Source organism: Diceros bicornis, chromosome 2 (genome assembly GCF_020826845.1).
Source record: "Diceros bicornis minor isolate mBicDic1 chromosome 2, mDicBic1.mat.cur, whole genome shotgun sequence".
NCBI classification, from domain to species: domain Eukaryota; kingdom Metazoa; phylum Chordata; class Mammalia; order Perissodactyla; family Rhinocerotidae; genus Diceros; species Diceros bicornis.
The window spans coordinates 86,917,875-86,933,124 of record NC_080741.1 but is presented as its reverse complement, the minus strand read 5'-3'; the positions used below and the strand labels follow the sequence as shown (position 1 = coordinate 86,933,124).

General features: G+C 48.2%; 1 protein-coding gene across 1 annotated transcript in view; it reads right to left on the bottom strand.

Moving 5' to 3' along the window:
• Positions 1–4,541: 4,541 nt before the first annotated feature.
• Positions 4,542–15,250, bottom strand: part of C2H3orf20 (chromosome 2 C3orf20 homolog) — an 80,114-nt gene continuing 69,405 nt past the window's right edge. Inside the window, 3 exon segments of the mRNA XM_058567980.1 lie at positions 4,542–4,697; positions 5,802–5,909; positions 8,084–8,388. Of these exon segments, the coding sequence (XP_058423963.1) occupies positions 4,554–4,697; positions 5,802–5,909; positions 8,084–8,388 (557 nt within the window). The 3' untranslated portion in view covers positions 4,542–4,553.

The following is a 15,250-nucleotide window of genomic DNA, read 5'->3' as shown; positions in this document are numbered from 1 at the left end:
AATTTCACTAGCTTAATGTCCTCAAGGTTCATCTATGTTGCAGTATATGTTAGAATTTCCTTCCTTTTTGAAGCTGAATAATATTCTGTTGTGTATACAGACCAGATTTTCTTTATCGCTTCATTCATCGATGGACACTTGGATGGCTTCCACTTCTTGGATGTTGTGAAGAACGCTGCTATGAACATGGGTGTACAAATATTTCTTTGAGACCCTGCTTTCAATTCCTTTGGGTTTATACCCAGAAGTGGAATTCCTGGACCATACGATAATTCCAGTTTTAATTTTTGAGGAACCACCACACTGTTTTCCACAGCAGCTGCACCCTTTTACATTCCCACCAGCAGTGCACAAGGTTCCAATGTCTCCACATCCTCTCCAACACTTGCTATTTATTGGTTGGTTTTGTTCTTTTGATAAAGCCATCCTAATGGGTACGAGGTGGTATCTCACTGTGGTTTTGCCTTGCATTTCCCTAATGATTAGTGCCCTTCACTCTTTTCCACATCACTTTCCAGGTCCTTGGATCAGCAAAGGTGAGGCAGGTCGAGGTCTTGTTCGCCTCCAGATCCCCAGTGCCGAGTGTGAAGCTGAGCATGTAGCAGCTGCTCCGAAACGGAAGGAGCGGCATGACGTTTAGGGTGAAAGAGGAGCCACTCCTGGAGCGAGGAGGTCCCCGTCACTGGAGGCACGGAGGGGCAGCCAGATAACCACAGCAGCCAGTTATCAGTGGGCACTCTGTCAATTAGCCCTTCCTCGTTCTCGCCTGACCTCTGCCTCCCTGGGGTACACTCAGCGCCAGGTCACCATCCAGCAGACATTTCCCAAGGGCATCCTGTGTGCTGGGCCCCGGGACAAGTGCACGACACAAAGGGAGGGAGGTGGGATGTCCAGGGCATGTGACACACGCCACCCAGCCCTCTGGGCTGGCACAGCTTCACACACGCAGAGAGATCTGCAGCCCCTTCCCACCCACTGCCGGCCCCTCAGGCAGGGCTGTCCCAAGGCAGCCCCAGCCCCTCAGGCCAGCGTGAGCCTGGGGCCCACACAGTGGTCTCAGTGTTCCCCGGGTTGTCCTTGGCCTGGTCTGCCCCCTCCCTTCTGCTCTGTCAGTCACAACTAGCCTACTCGCTAGGCAGGAGCCCACCGCAGTCTCGGCTGGGGCTCCGGAGGGAGCCCTGCCTCCCTGGGGAGCTGAGCGCCTTTGCTGGCTGAGGAGAGACCTGGCTCCTCCTCCCGCTCACAGCCCTTGCTTCTCCACGATGGCCTCAGACCCCAGGCCCAGACTGAGGACTGTCCCTGCACCTGGCTCCTCTTAGAAAAGAGAAGGCTGAAGTGCCCCTAGCCCAGTGACCAGCGCAGCCTGTCCGGATCTGGCTCCCGGCTCTGCCCGCCTCTGCGTTTACTCTGCTGACCTGTCTCTTCTCCTCCCACCTCCCTACCTCGAATCCTCCCACTACAGCTGTACAAACCCAGCAGATTCAAAGTCTGCTCTGGCTAAGCAAGACATGATTCCCACCAAGGGATGGTGAGGCCCCCCTCCCAGAGCTCTGAATGCAAAGCTGTCTGCCACTGTCCCTCTTGTAACAGAGGACCCGGAGATGAAACGTTAGCATCCAGGCACTACACCTTGATCCGCACCTGATGCTTCTGACTGCTGAGATCTCTTTTCAGCATAATAGTCCACTATGCTGCGACGTCCACACCCACTGACTGTAAACCTTCCAAACCTCAAGGGGAACGTTTGTTCTTCTTCCTCCCAAACACTTCTTGGCGGCTGAGCATGCTGCAAACCTCGATTCAGTCATCTCTCCCCGTCTAGGGCACAACTGCTCGGCAAGTCTCCCATGTCCTCAGCCAAGCTGCATATTTAGGGAAGAAGTGACCAGGCCAAGCACAGAGGTCTGCCCTTCAGGCTCATCACTGCTCACGGGGTGTGGCCGAGCAAGCTGCTACCTGAGCCACATCTATCCACCTTGTCCATGAGGACAAGAGATTTCACCCAGTGTCTTCCTGGAATCTGGCTATTCTAGGCCTACGGCACGTCTCTCACTACTGATCTAGTCACCCTGCTGGAAGAGGAACTGGGCTCAGTGGGTGGTTTTCAAACATGTCCACAAATTCTTCAAGAGTCCTCCCGTCAAGAGGTGGAGTCTCATTCCCCTCCCTTGAATGTGGGCTCGCCCTGGGGACTCACACGCAGTGAAGGTAATGCTACAGGACTTCAGAGGCCAAGTCATAAAAGGCAACACAGCTCCCACCCAGCTCTCTCTCAGGACACTCTCTTTTGGAACTGAACCGCCATATTGTGAGGAAGCCCAGACCACATGGAGTGGCCATGTGTAAGTGTTCTGGCTGACAGCCTGCACTGACCACCAGGCGTGTGAGGGAGCAAGCCTTTGAGATGATGCCAGGCCCTAACTTCTGATGGCAACGGCATGCAAGAGCCACCGAGCTGAGCCCAGTCAGCCTCTGGGCCATCAAGACACTAACAATAAATGACTGTGAGTTCTGCACCATCAAGCTTGGGCAGTTAGTTGCACAGGTACAGACAACACCACTGTTGTTGTGGCAACACTTTCTTGTCGAGATTCCATTCCCTTCTTCCCTAAGTGTTTTCACACTGTCAACCTAATAGGCCATTCTAGAATTAGGAAGAGTCCTTACAGTCTCAGGAATCTGCCCCTTTCCTTTCAAGAACCTAAACCACCTATGTGTCTGTATAGTTTTCTCATTCTTTCCCACCATTCCTCAAAAATTGTTGAAAACTGTTGTAAGCATACTATTAAGTCCTTTTAGAACCGCTGGATATAACAAATTAGGAGCCCAGAACTCATTTTAGTAAGAATAATAATAGCACTGACAACTGTAATTTGTAACCTCTCAGTAAATGTTAGTGATGCCAGCACTTCACATGTATTGACTCATCTAATCCTCAGAACCCAGTCCAGTGAAAACTATGCTTATTCTTGCTGAGGCACAGAGAGGGTAAGCGGTGTGCCCAGGTCACACAGCTACTAAAGGTGGCCAGACTCCTTTTTCCTGCCCCTTTGCCTATCTTAGGTATAGGCTGCCCTTTCCTATTAAAGGTCATCCTCCTTTTGAGGATAGCAGAGCCAAATAAGAGCTGTGTCCTTTTGTAACTAGTTTTTGTAACTGGCTCTTGGCATCCCCCACTCCCCTTCTGAGTGTCTCTGAAAATGCCTTTGCTTGTCGTCTTTGGCCTCTGCTGATCTACATCATCAGGGCCTTCCTGATGGTGTCCTCCCCAGCCCTTTGGTCTTTGGTGTGTTTCTTACTCAAACCTGAGCAGCCCCACTGCCTCATCTTCCCTTCTCCCTGGCACTGTCGAGGAACTGGTCTTCAAGGACCTCCAAGCCCTCCCTCTTTGGGTCTCAGGCCTTGAGGTCTCAGTGACTCTTTGCCCTGCACCTGTCAGTATCTGCCCTTCCTGACGTCCACCACTTCCTCCGGATCCTGCTTCTCGAGCAAGTGTCCGGGTGCTGGGGTCACAGCATGAGCCCCACGGTTCCTCCAGGGGTGGGTTTCCCCTGGACCTCTTGAGGCTCAGGAAGACATTCTGACTAGGTGCAAACTCAGTGCACTGGGGAGAGGCTGGTGTCAAGGCTCCTAGAAAGCTGAGGGGCCTGGTGGGAGCAGGGGCTGCCCGGACTCGGTGCAGTGGGGGCGCAATCACAGGCAAGCCGCAGCTGCAGGCGGGTACCGCTTTTTACACACATTTGCTCATCACTTTATGGTTTATAAAACACTTCAGCAAACACGCTTTCATAAGATCCTCGCAACAACCCTTTGAGGCGGGCATTATTACCCTCATTTTAAAGGTGAGAAGAGTGAGGATTAGGGAGGCAAATGGATGAGTTCATGGTGACCCAGCTCGTAAGGAGCAGAGTGGAGGCTCCAGCCTCATCCTGGGACCCCTAACCCAGTAGGTTTTTCACTGCACCCCACTACCCAGGCATTCTAGAACCCGCTCCTATCTCCTAACATAGCCTGCAGCAATGGCGTAAAACCCCAGGCTCTGTCCCTGGACCAGTGAGAGAACTACCTTTGCTCAGCTCACCTAAGCCAGGCCTGGGTGGCGCTCAGTTGATGGGCATCACCTGGCTGAAAAGCCGGCGCTCAGAGGCCGAGAGGCAGGCTGGGGCCAGCACTGAGCTCACCCCATGAGCGACCCTTGTCTATGTGGCCTGCTGGGAAACAAAGTCGAAACGGGACTGGGATCCACAGAGGATGGGGTGGGTGCAGTGGGACAAACCGCAGGGGTCTTGCTAGGGGCCCACCCAAACCCATCTTCATGATTTCCCCCACAGAACCTGGCGCCTCACAAACGATCCTGTGTCCCTGTCTCCAAGAGGGCCTCTTCCCCAAGTTCCCAGAGACGCCAACAGCACGGCCTGTTCACCCCCTCACCGCCAGCTCTCCTGCCTGACCCCCACCTGCGTGGGCACCTCGCCAGCCTCCACCATCCAGGGCCCACTCCTCCCTCCCTTCCACCCTGCCCTGGGCCCGCCCCTCATCCGCCTGTTTCTGTTTTACCTAAATTTGTAGTCCTCCCACAGGTAGCAGCCCCCCTTGTAGTTGTGTCGAGCCTGGTCGATCCAGTTCAGCAGATTCTCCCTGCTTAAGCGGGGCCAAAGGAAGCCCCCAGGAACAAGGAGCTTCCCCGCAGCGAACATCTGCTGACACACAGGAAGGAGACAGTGGCAGAGGCCCTCAGCACGTCAGCCCTGACTCTCAGGGCAGGCCAGGGCTCTCAGAGCTTGTGCCAGAACCCAGGCCTTTCTTCCGTGGACGGGCAAGGGGCGTTGCCCTCCCCTAGTCGCCCAGTGAGGTGTGGCTGAGCCTGTCCCCCGTCCAGGTCCCCCAAGTCAGAGGGCAACTGCCCATCCCAGCCTTGGCCCTGCCAGCCCAACCAGCTCAAATGCCACTTCACACACAAGCCCTCCCAGGGCCCCAGGCCAGAGGGCGTCTCCCTACTCAAGGGCCCCGACCCCAGCTGCCTCTAACTCGCTCATCCGCATCAACAACCAGCTGGCCCCACGGGATGGGAGCCCCGTGAGGGCAGGGAGCTTGTCCCACTGCTCTCTGAAGCCCACCCTCCACGTGTCAGTCTCCAACAAGCTGAGAGCTGTCCAAAGATTTCTGTGCGGGCCAAAGATTTGTTATGGCCAAAAAAAAAAAAATACCAAAATAACCTAAACAGCAGATAAAAGGAGCACAGCTAGAGAAATGACACGACAGGCTGCTACACGGCGGTTCAAAATCGTACTTCACAAAGCAGGATCTCAAAGTCAGAAGAAAGACGGAAAGGCCAGACAGCAAAACACCAGCAGGGTGAGCCCCGGGCTCCCGGGAGCTGCGTGAACAGACGAGGCGTTGGCCCGCGGGGACCTGGCCCACTGGGAACGCAGGAATCCCAGCATGAGGCAACCAGTTTCTAAACTGTACTTTCCAAATTTTCTACAATGAATGTATATGTTTTTACAATACCCTTTTTAGTAAAAAGTGATTTAAAAACAAACAGATGAAGAGAATTTGGTCCTCCGGGTTAAGTGTCACCTGTCCCTTTCATCTCCTGGGATGGGAGACACACGGGCTCTATGTGCTGCTTGCCTCTCGGTCACTCCTTCTGCTCTCTGGGCCTCAGCCTCCACAGGGAGAGGATCCCACGGGCTCCCTCTCCCCAGCCCCCCACATCTGTGATTCCACAAGGGCAGGGGCTGCAGGCGACCAGGGTGGCAGGCAGTCAGCGGCGAATTCCCTCCTGGGCCCCGGCTCACCAGAACCATGCCCTGCACCACAGCATTGTTCTTCACCAGCAGAGGCGGGTCCTCCTGCAGGGGGCTGTCCAGGTTGTACCACAGCAGGCGGTAGGGGTCATGCCAGCACTGCCAACAGAGAAGGCCGTGCCCATCACCCCCTGCCAAGAGGATGCACTCAGATTCCCGCATCTCAGCCAGGCCCGGTTCCCGCTGAGTCCTGGAGCCCCGGACAGCACCCCTCCCAACTCCTGCATTACCCCAACGGGGCATTCAGCCCCTGCGTGCGCACCTCCCCTGACCATCCCCAGAAGATGGCCCTGGATCCATTTAGTGCCCTCTACTGGTGAAGGCTGTCATGGAGATGATTGCCCCCAGCATGTGACATCCGCTAGCCTGGTCCTCTGGGGTCTGCAGGACTTGACTGTTCCCGCTGCCTGGGAGAAGCCCTGTGGAGGTTTGAAGGTGTACCATGTTCCTGGTGTACCCATTTCCGGGATTCCTCCACCCCTTACTCCCCTAGGGCTGCCCCTCTGGACACCTCCCAGTCATCAAATCCAGCACTGGGACCTGAATTGAACCTACACCTCTAGATTGGGCCTGGTCAATCCAGAGTAAAGCTGGTCTCCTTCCCCTCCTTTCTCCAGATGCTCCGGATCCATTAATATGGCTAATGTGTAATGTGATGTTTTCTGGTTTTATCTGCCTTTTACTCCAGGTGCGTCCAGCTGTCCTGCCTGACCTTTCAGTTTAAGACGTGAAACTCAGACCCACACCAGGTGTTCTAGCTGTCAGAGCAAGAGGAGTGAGGGAACGTTTGTGCCTTAACCAAAAACACTGGAATAGTGGAACCAGAGTCTCTGAAATCAGACACCCTCCAGGTCTGACCTCTGCACCCCTCAAATCCCGCTGCCCACTCCTCCATCAGCTTCAGCCACCTCTGGCCAGGCCCTGTCCCTATTCATGCTGCTCATGGCTGGGCTGCACCACTGTGCGTTCTCTGCTTAAGAACAATTATAAGAGGACAGTTAATAGCCGCCAGCTACACCAAAGTCAACCCTGAGTTCCCCCGTGGGCAGGGATGACATCCGTCTGTACATGGATGGGCCAGAGCAGGTCTCACTAAGTGTTCACTGAATCTGACTGAATTGGAATGGACTCCAGAAGACATCTGTGGCTTTGACGTACGAGACTAGTAAAAATTAGCCTCCTGGTGTCGGACCAGAAGGGTTCCAACACCAGGCTCCTGGCACAGGCTGGAGTGCAGGCCCGAGGGTAGGCTGCGGGGGTCAGGGAGGCGGTTCTCCTGGCAGGAGGGCTGGAGAAGGTGTCCCCAGGGCATACACAAACACTTAGAACTCGGGGCTGTGGCCAAAGGGAGACAGGGCAGAGACAGTGGATTCGAGAGGGCACCAGGGCAAAGAGGGCTTGAAGGAAGGCACCACGTGGACATGAAGCTCTCTGCTCCAGCCGGTCTGGGGCTGGGGCCACCCCATGAACTGTGCTAACCCTGCCAGGAATGGCTGCTAACTCAGGATGATGATGAGACTTAGGGACAACTCTGCAGCAAGTAGGTGGGGGTGGTCACGTGTTCCCCTGACCAACCAACCCTTGGGACTTCCACCACAACGAACCGGGACCTAAAGCAGCCCTCTTCCCCCATCCACCTTAGCACAAGACGCTCCCTCTGCCAGGAACCCTCACCTGCCTGCGAAAACCCCCTCGGCCCGGGAAACCATCCCTGACCGTCAGGAGGCGGCAGGCCCTGTTCCCGGCTCCCGCACGCCCAGAGCTGTCCTCTCGTGGCCCTCCTTGGGGCCCGCTGTGGTCACTGCCCCAGCAGGCTGGGAGCCCCTCTGGGGTCCTGCACAGGATGTGTGCACAGTAGGTACTCGGCCATTGTCCGCACACGTTCCTGACCCCTGGGGATGCGGTGCTGACGTGGCTCTGTTCTGAATTCTCTCACAGTAAAGAAGCACCCCGTGCGTGAGTGCTCCGGGAGAACACGACAGTGCCGGACCTCGTCTAAAGGCTCAGAAAAGGCACCCGCCTTGCCGTGGTGACATTCACCCTGGGACAGGAGGGTGAGCGGGAGAGAGGGAAGAGGGAGGGGGCAGGAGGTGGGAACAGTGTGTGCGAAGGCCGGGAGGAGAGAAGGAAGTGCAAGAAGGGCTGCTGTGCTGAGGCCCCGGGGCAGCCTCTTGGTCAGACGTGCAGTCAGTCCTGGCCCCCATGGGGGTCTTCCTTTGCCCGCCTCCCAACCCCCAGACCTCGGCAACAGCTCAGCTAGAGCCTGGACCAACCTGGATGCAGGGTGAGCCACGACGCTGCTGCTGGTGATTGTAGAGTGTGTTTAGCAGCTAGTCCAGCTCCACCGCCATGCTGGTGGGGCTCTGGCCCAACACTATCCTGAACAGCAGCACCTGGGTGGGGTGACGGGGCACCAAGAGGAAGCCTTCCAGCTCCACGTTGGACACCAGGGGCGCCTTCACTAAGCACCTGCAGCCATGGCTGATGTCTTCCTTTCAAATGAGCTTCCACAGCAGCAGTGGGCAGTCGGAGGGCGAGGCCTCCCACCTGGTGGGGCTGTGCACCTCTCCCTCCTTCCCTCCACAAGGAGGAGCAAGTGGGCAGATGCTCAGTGGGCGGGGCGCAGGCCTCTGCCCCCAGGCCCCCCATACCCGGGCTCTAGATGGACAAAGGCCCTGCTGCTGCAAAGCTCAGGCTCCAGGTGGTTCTAGCCTGGTCTTCACCACTGACCTGCAGCACGGCCTTGGATGGGTCCCCTCACCTCTCTGGGCCTCGGCTTCCTCAGGTACAGAACAAGATTAACAAGTGACGTGTTCATCCATCCCACAAAAGCTACGGAGTCATCCTGAACTCCTCTTTCTCTTACACCTCATGTCCCATCCTCCCATCCAGTGTACCAGCAAGCCTGTCCACTCTACCTTCAATACAGATGCAGACCCCGACCACTTTCCTGCCCTCTACTCCTATTAACATGGGCCAGGCCTCCAGCGTTTCTTGCCTGGATGCCTCCCAGTGCTTCCTAATGGTCTTCTGCTTTCTCCTCTGGCCCCTCTTCAGTCTGTTCTCCCCACAGCAGACTGAGGGATCCTGCTAGAACCCAAGTTATGTCATGTCACTACTCTCTTCCAGACCCTCCGGTGGCTTTCCACCTTTCAGAGAATAAAAGCCAAGGGCCCTACAATGCCCTTCAAGGCTGTACATGATCTGGCCCCCTTCCTCATCCCCTTGACCTCTTATTCTTCTCCAACACTCTCAACTTTGCTCACTGGCCTCAGCCACTCTGGCCTCTGCTTATCCTCCAACCTCAGGGCCTTTGGTCTTACTGTTCCTTCTGCCTGCTTGGCTCTTCCTCCAGAGAACCACACAACTCACTTTCTCACCTCCTTTACATCTTTATGCAAATGTCTCCTTCTCAGTGAGACTTTCTCTGACCATCCTGTTCAGAATTGTGTGCCTTTACTTCCAACACTCCTTCCCCTTCCCTGCCTATTTTCCTCCTTACTATCTAACATACTATACATTTTGCTTATTTATTTTGGCTATTGTACTTCTCCCTCCCACTAGAACATAAATTCCATTAGTTCATGAGTTTGAAGTGTTTTCCTCAGTGGAGTAAATAGTAGCCCTTGGCAAATATGAAAGATTCAATAGAGACTCGATAACTACTCAAGCAAATACTAATCAGGCACCTAATATGTGCCAGACACTGTACTGGGTTGCTGGAGGATTGTGAGGGTTGCTGTATTTAGATGAGAATAAGCACCATCTAAATATAAAGTGCTGCTATGACTTTATTCTCATCATTCCTACTGCCTTACATCATGGTTAGCATTTTACAGCATCCACAGCCCTTGGCATAGACATTGTCTTGGTTAGTTTTGTAATAACCTGTATAATAGGCTGGGCAGAAACTATTATCACTGTTTACAGGTCAGAAAACAGAAGGCTCCCACTAGGTGAATGGGTTGCCCAAGTTCACACAGCAATTAAGTGGCAAGGGCTAGGATTAGAAACCAGGTCATCCCAACAAGAGCAAAGCAAGTAATTTACTACTCATAATTTTTCAGAGACTATTTGATACTAATAAATACTTGCTAAACAAACTAAAGAATATCTCTCGTTCAAGAATATGAACATCTGGAGGGGAAAAGGTTGGATCTATTAATCATAAGTTATACCAGTATAAATCCAAAATAGATCAAGGATTTAAATGTGGGAAAATTAAGCCATAAAAGTTCTAGTAGAATATATGAGAGAAGCATTTAATAATGTTGGAGCAGGGAAGGCCTTTCCTAATTATGATTCAAAAGTCCAGAAGTCATGATAGAAAAAGACTGATAAATTAAACTACACAAAAGAAAAAAAAAAAAAAACACCCTAAGTGGTGAAATGTCACTAGCAAAGACAAAAGACAAATGACAAACTGGGAAACATATATGCAACTCCTATCACAGACAAGTGGCTAGTTTCCCTACTATGTAAAGAACTTTAAATGAATTAGAAAAAATTAATAACTCATAAAACATGGACAAAGGAAGTGAACACAAAATTCAGAGAAAAGTATATAGAAATGATTTTTTTAACTATAGAAAGATAGGAGTGATATTGTCAAAGATGGCAGAGTAGGGCACTCCAAAGCTATTTCCCTTCACTAAGCAAAAATTAAGCTGGCAAAAACTGTCAGAATTAACTTTATCAGAGCTCTGGAAACTAATTTAAAAACACAACAATCAGGGAAATGCTTAATGAAGAAAGAAACTGCTAAATTTTGGTAAGAATGTGTTGTGGTGTTTTAACTTACCTACCACCCCCGACTCCCCAGCTTGGTGGCATCCACTGGGCTGGCAGCCCATGTTCCTGGTGTGGTTTGCTGGCACCAGAGAGGGCAATCTGGATTTTGTTCTCAAGGAATTGTGGTTGTGTGGTTTGACCTGTCTGAAGGTTCCCTGAGGTATTGGCTAAGGGGCTTGCCTTTGTTTGGCCCACCTTGGAACCTTTTCAGGGATGTAGCAGACTCCTGGACAGCTTTTATCAAAAGCATTTAAAGGCAAATATATCAGACACAACCTCCAGGTGCCAGGGATAAAAGACAGGGCAGATCAAAACGTGTGGGAAGAAAGAGGCTATGGAAAAAAATACATGGAGGAATAAATGCTTTGAAAATTTCCATGTATACTAGGGAATCTAAAGCAGCACAGGGATGTCCAGGATTGGAACCACGGTTAGAAAAGGCGTCAAAACACCCCAAGCTTTCACCTCTGGCTGACCTCTGGGCTCTGTGCAAGTGAGAAGTAAAGGCTAAAGCAGAGTTGTAAACAGCCTGGCTAAAAGCACCGATGAAGTACCCCAACACAGAGTCAATCTGTAAAGAACGGGTGAGCATTTTTTTTTTTTTTTGGCTCCAAGGTAAGTGTCTGCCAAATCACTAGCTGACCACTAAGCTAACCAAACAGAGACTTCAGTGACCACACATGACAAAGAATACAGTCTTTACAAAAATAGTTTGGAAAAGTCACTAAACAAACAACTACAAACTGCAACAAGCAACAACAACCACCCCTGGGGAGAGGAGAGAATTTGATTTCCAGAGTTACCATATTATAATATTCAAAACGTTCAGTTTTCAACAAAAAAATTAAGAGGCATGCAATGAAACAAGAAAGTATGGCTCATTCACAGGAAAAAAGAAATTAATAGAAATTGTCCCTGAGGAAACCCAGATAGTGGACTTACTAGACAAAGATTTTAAATCAACTATATTAAATATGCTCAAAGTACTAAGAGAACTGCGGACAAAGAACTAAAGGAAACCCGGAGAACAAATTCTCATCAAATAGAGAATATCAATAAGGAGATAGAAATTCTAAAAGGTAAGCAACCAGAAACTCTACAATTGAAAAGTACAATACTGAAATGAAAAGTTCAACAGCAGATCTGAACAGGCGGAAAAAAGAATCAATGAACCTGAAGACAGGCCAACTGAGATTATCCAGTCTGAGGAACAGAAAGAAAAAAGAATGAAGAAAAATTAATAGAGCCTAAGATACCTGTGGGACAACATACACATAATGAGAGTTACAGACGGACAAGAGAATGGAGCAGAAAGAATATTTGATGACATAATTGCCAAAAACTCTCCAAATTTGATGAGAGACGTGAATCTACACATCCGAGAAGCTCAACGAACTCCATTTTGGATGAATTCAGAGAGATCCACACTGAGACACATTATAATAAAATTTTTGAAACACAAAGACAAAGAGAAAATCTTGAAAGCAGCAAGAGAAAAGAGACTCATCATATACAAGAGATCCTCAATAAGATTAACTGCCAATTTCTCATCCAAAAATCATGGAGGTGAGAAGGCAGTGGGATGACATATTTAAAGTGCTGAAAGAAAAAAAAAAAACCCTGTCAACCAAGAATTCTATATTGAGCAAAACTATCCTTCAAAAATGAAGGAGAAATTAAGACATCATAGATAAACAAAACTGAGGGAGTTTGTCATTAGGCCTGCCCCACAAGAAATGCTAAAGAGGGCAGGCCCAGTGGCTTAGCGGTTAAGTGCGCACGCTCCGCTACTGGCGGCCCGGGTTCGGATCCCGGGCGCGCACCGACGCACCGCTTCTCCGGCCATGCTGGGGCCGCATCCCACATACAGCAACTAGAAGGATGTGCAGCTATGACATACAACTATCCACTGGGGCTTTGGGGGAAAAATAAATAAAATTATTAAAAAAAAAAAGAAATGCTAAAGAGAGTCCCTTAGATTGAAATAGAAGAATACTAGACAGTAATTTGAAACTATATGAAGACATAAAGAACACTGGTAAAGGTAACTACATAAGTAAACATAAAACCAATATTACTATAGTTTCTGTTTGAAAATCATCTGTTTTTTCCTATATGATTTAAAAGACAAATAAATAAAGCAACAATTATAAATCTATGTTAATTGGGCACACAATGCATGAAGATGTAATCGTGACAATAAGAACATAAAGGGGGAGGGATGGAGGTGTATAGGAGCAGAGATTTTGTATTTTATTGAAGCTAAGTTAGTAGTAATTCAAACTAGATTGTTATTGTAATCCACGGAGTAACCACTGAGAAAATAACTTAAGAATATACAGAAAAGGAAATGAGAAGGAAATCAAAAACATGTATAAGTCAGGGTTCTCCAGAGAAACAGAACCAATATGATATATATATATATATTTCTTTTCTTCTTTCCTTTCTTCCTTCTTTCCTTCCTTCCTTTCTTTCTTTCCATAACAAATTTCCTCATATATAGATAGATAGATATCTATATCTGTCTGTCTGTCTATCGATCTACATATCTATCTATGTATGAGGAAATTTATTATAGGAATTGGTTCATGCAGTTACAGAGGACAAGAAGTCCCACAGTCTGCTGTCTGCAAGCTGGTGAACCAGGAAAGCCAGTGGTATAATTCACTCTGAGTCTGAAGGCCTGAGAAGCAGGAGAGCCAATGGTGTAATTCTCAGTCCAATGGTGTAATTCTCAGTCCAAGGCCAAAGGCCCAAGAAGCAGGAGCTCCACTGTCTAAAGGCAGGAAAAGATGGACTTCCCAGCTCAAGAAGAGAAAGAGGGAATTTTCCCTTCCTTTGCTTTTTTTTTGTTTAATTCATGATGCAATGAATCTCTCAATGGATTAGATGATGCCTGCCCACATTGGTGGGTATGGATCTCTTTGCTCAGTCTATTAATCAAATGCTAATCTCTTCCAGAAACACCCTCATATACACACCCAGAAAAAATGTTTTACCCTTAGCCCAGACATCACTTAGCCCAGTCAAGCTGACACATAAAAGTAACAGCATACCATACACTAAAAAAAAAAAATCAAACACAAAAAATCAATAAAGAAGGAACGGAGGAATAAAAAAGATGTAAGATTTAAAGAAAACCAATAGCAAAATGGCAGAAGTAAGTCCTTCCTTTTTGGTAATTACTTTTAAATGTAAATTGATTAAAGTCTTCAACAAAAGTCAGAGATTGGCAGAATGGAAAAAAAAGAAACCACGATCCAACTATTTACTCATTTTATATTCAAAGACACAACTAGGTTGCAAGTGAAAGGAGAGAAACAAACATTCCAAGCAAATGGTAATCCAAAAGGAGCAGGGGTGGCTACATTAATAACAGACAAAAATAGACTTTAAGAAAGGAATTATTACAGGAGACAAAGTACTATATATTGAGAAAAGGGTCACTCCCTCTAGAAATACAACAATTATGAACGTGTATGTACATATCAACAGAACCCCTAAATAAATGAGGCAAAAACTGAGAGAATTGAAGGAAGAAATAGACAATTCTACAATAATAGTTGGAGATTCAAGACTTTGCTTTCAATAATGGACAGGACAACTAGACAAAAGAGAAACAAGGAAATAGACAATTTGAAGAAAACTATAAACCAAATAGACCTAAGAGACATATATAGACCAATTAAATCAACTACAGTGTAATACATCCTTCTCAAGTGCACATGGAACATTCTCCAAGATAGACCATATATTTGGTCACAAAATAAGTCTCAAAAAATTTAAAAAGAAATCATACAAAATGTCTTCTCCATCCACAATGGAATGAAATTAGAACTCAATAACAGAAGGAAATTTAGAAAATTCACAAATATGCGGAAATTAAGCAACATGTTCTTAAACAACCAGTGGATCAAAGAAGGAATCACAAGGGAAATTAGAAAATATTTTGACATGAATGAAACAAAAACACAACATACCAAAACTTATGGGATGCACTGAGAGCAGTACTCAGAGAGAAGTGTACGGCTGTAAACACCTACATTAAAAGAGAAGAAATCAATAACCCAACCTAACCTGACCTTACATTAGAAAAACAAAAGCAAACTAAGCCCAAAGCTAGCAGAGGGAAGGAAATAATAATGATTAGAATCAAGATAAAGAAAATAGGGAATGGAAAAACAATATAGAGAAACAGTGAAACAAATGCTGGTTCTCTAAAAAGTCAACAAAATCAACTAATCTTTGGCTAGACCAACTAAGTAGAAAGAGAGAAGACTCAAAGTACTAAAACCAAAAATGAAAGTGGGACATTACTACTGGCCTTACAGAACTAAAAAGGATTATAAGAGGATATTGTGAACTGTATACCAACAAATTAGATAATCTAAATGAAATGGACAAATTCCTAGAAAAACCCTAACTCTAAAACTGATTCAAGAGGAAATACAAAATCTGAATAAGCCTCTAACAAGTAAAAAGATTGAATCAGTATTCAAAATACCCTCCAACAAAGAAAAGGCCAGGACCAGATAATTTCACTTGTGAATTCTACCAAACACTTAAAGAACTAATACCAATTGTTCTCAAACTCACCTAAAAAAAAGAACAGGAGGGAACACTTCCTAACTCATTCTATGAGGCCAGCA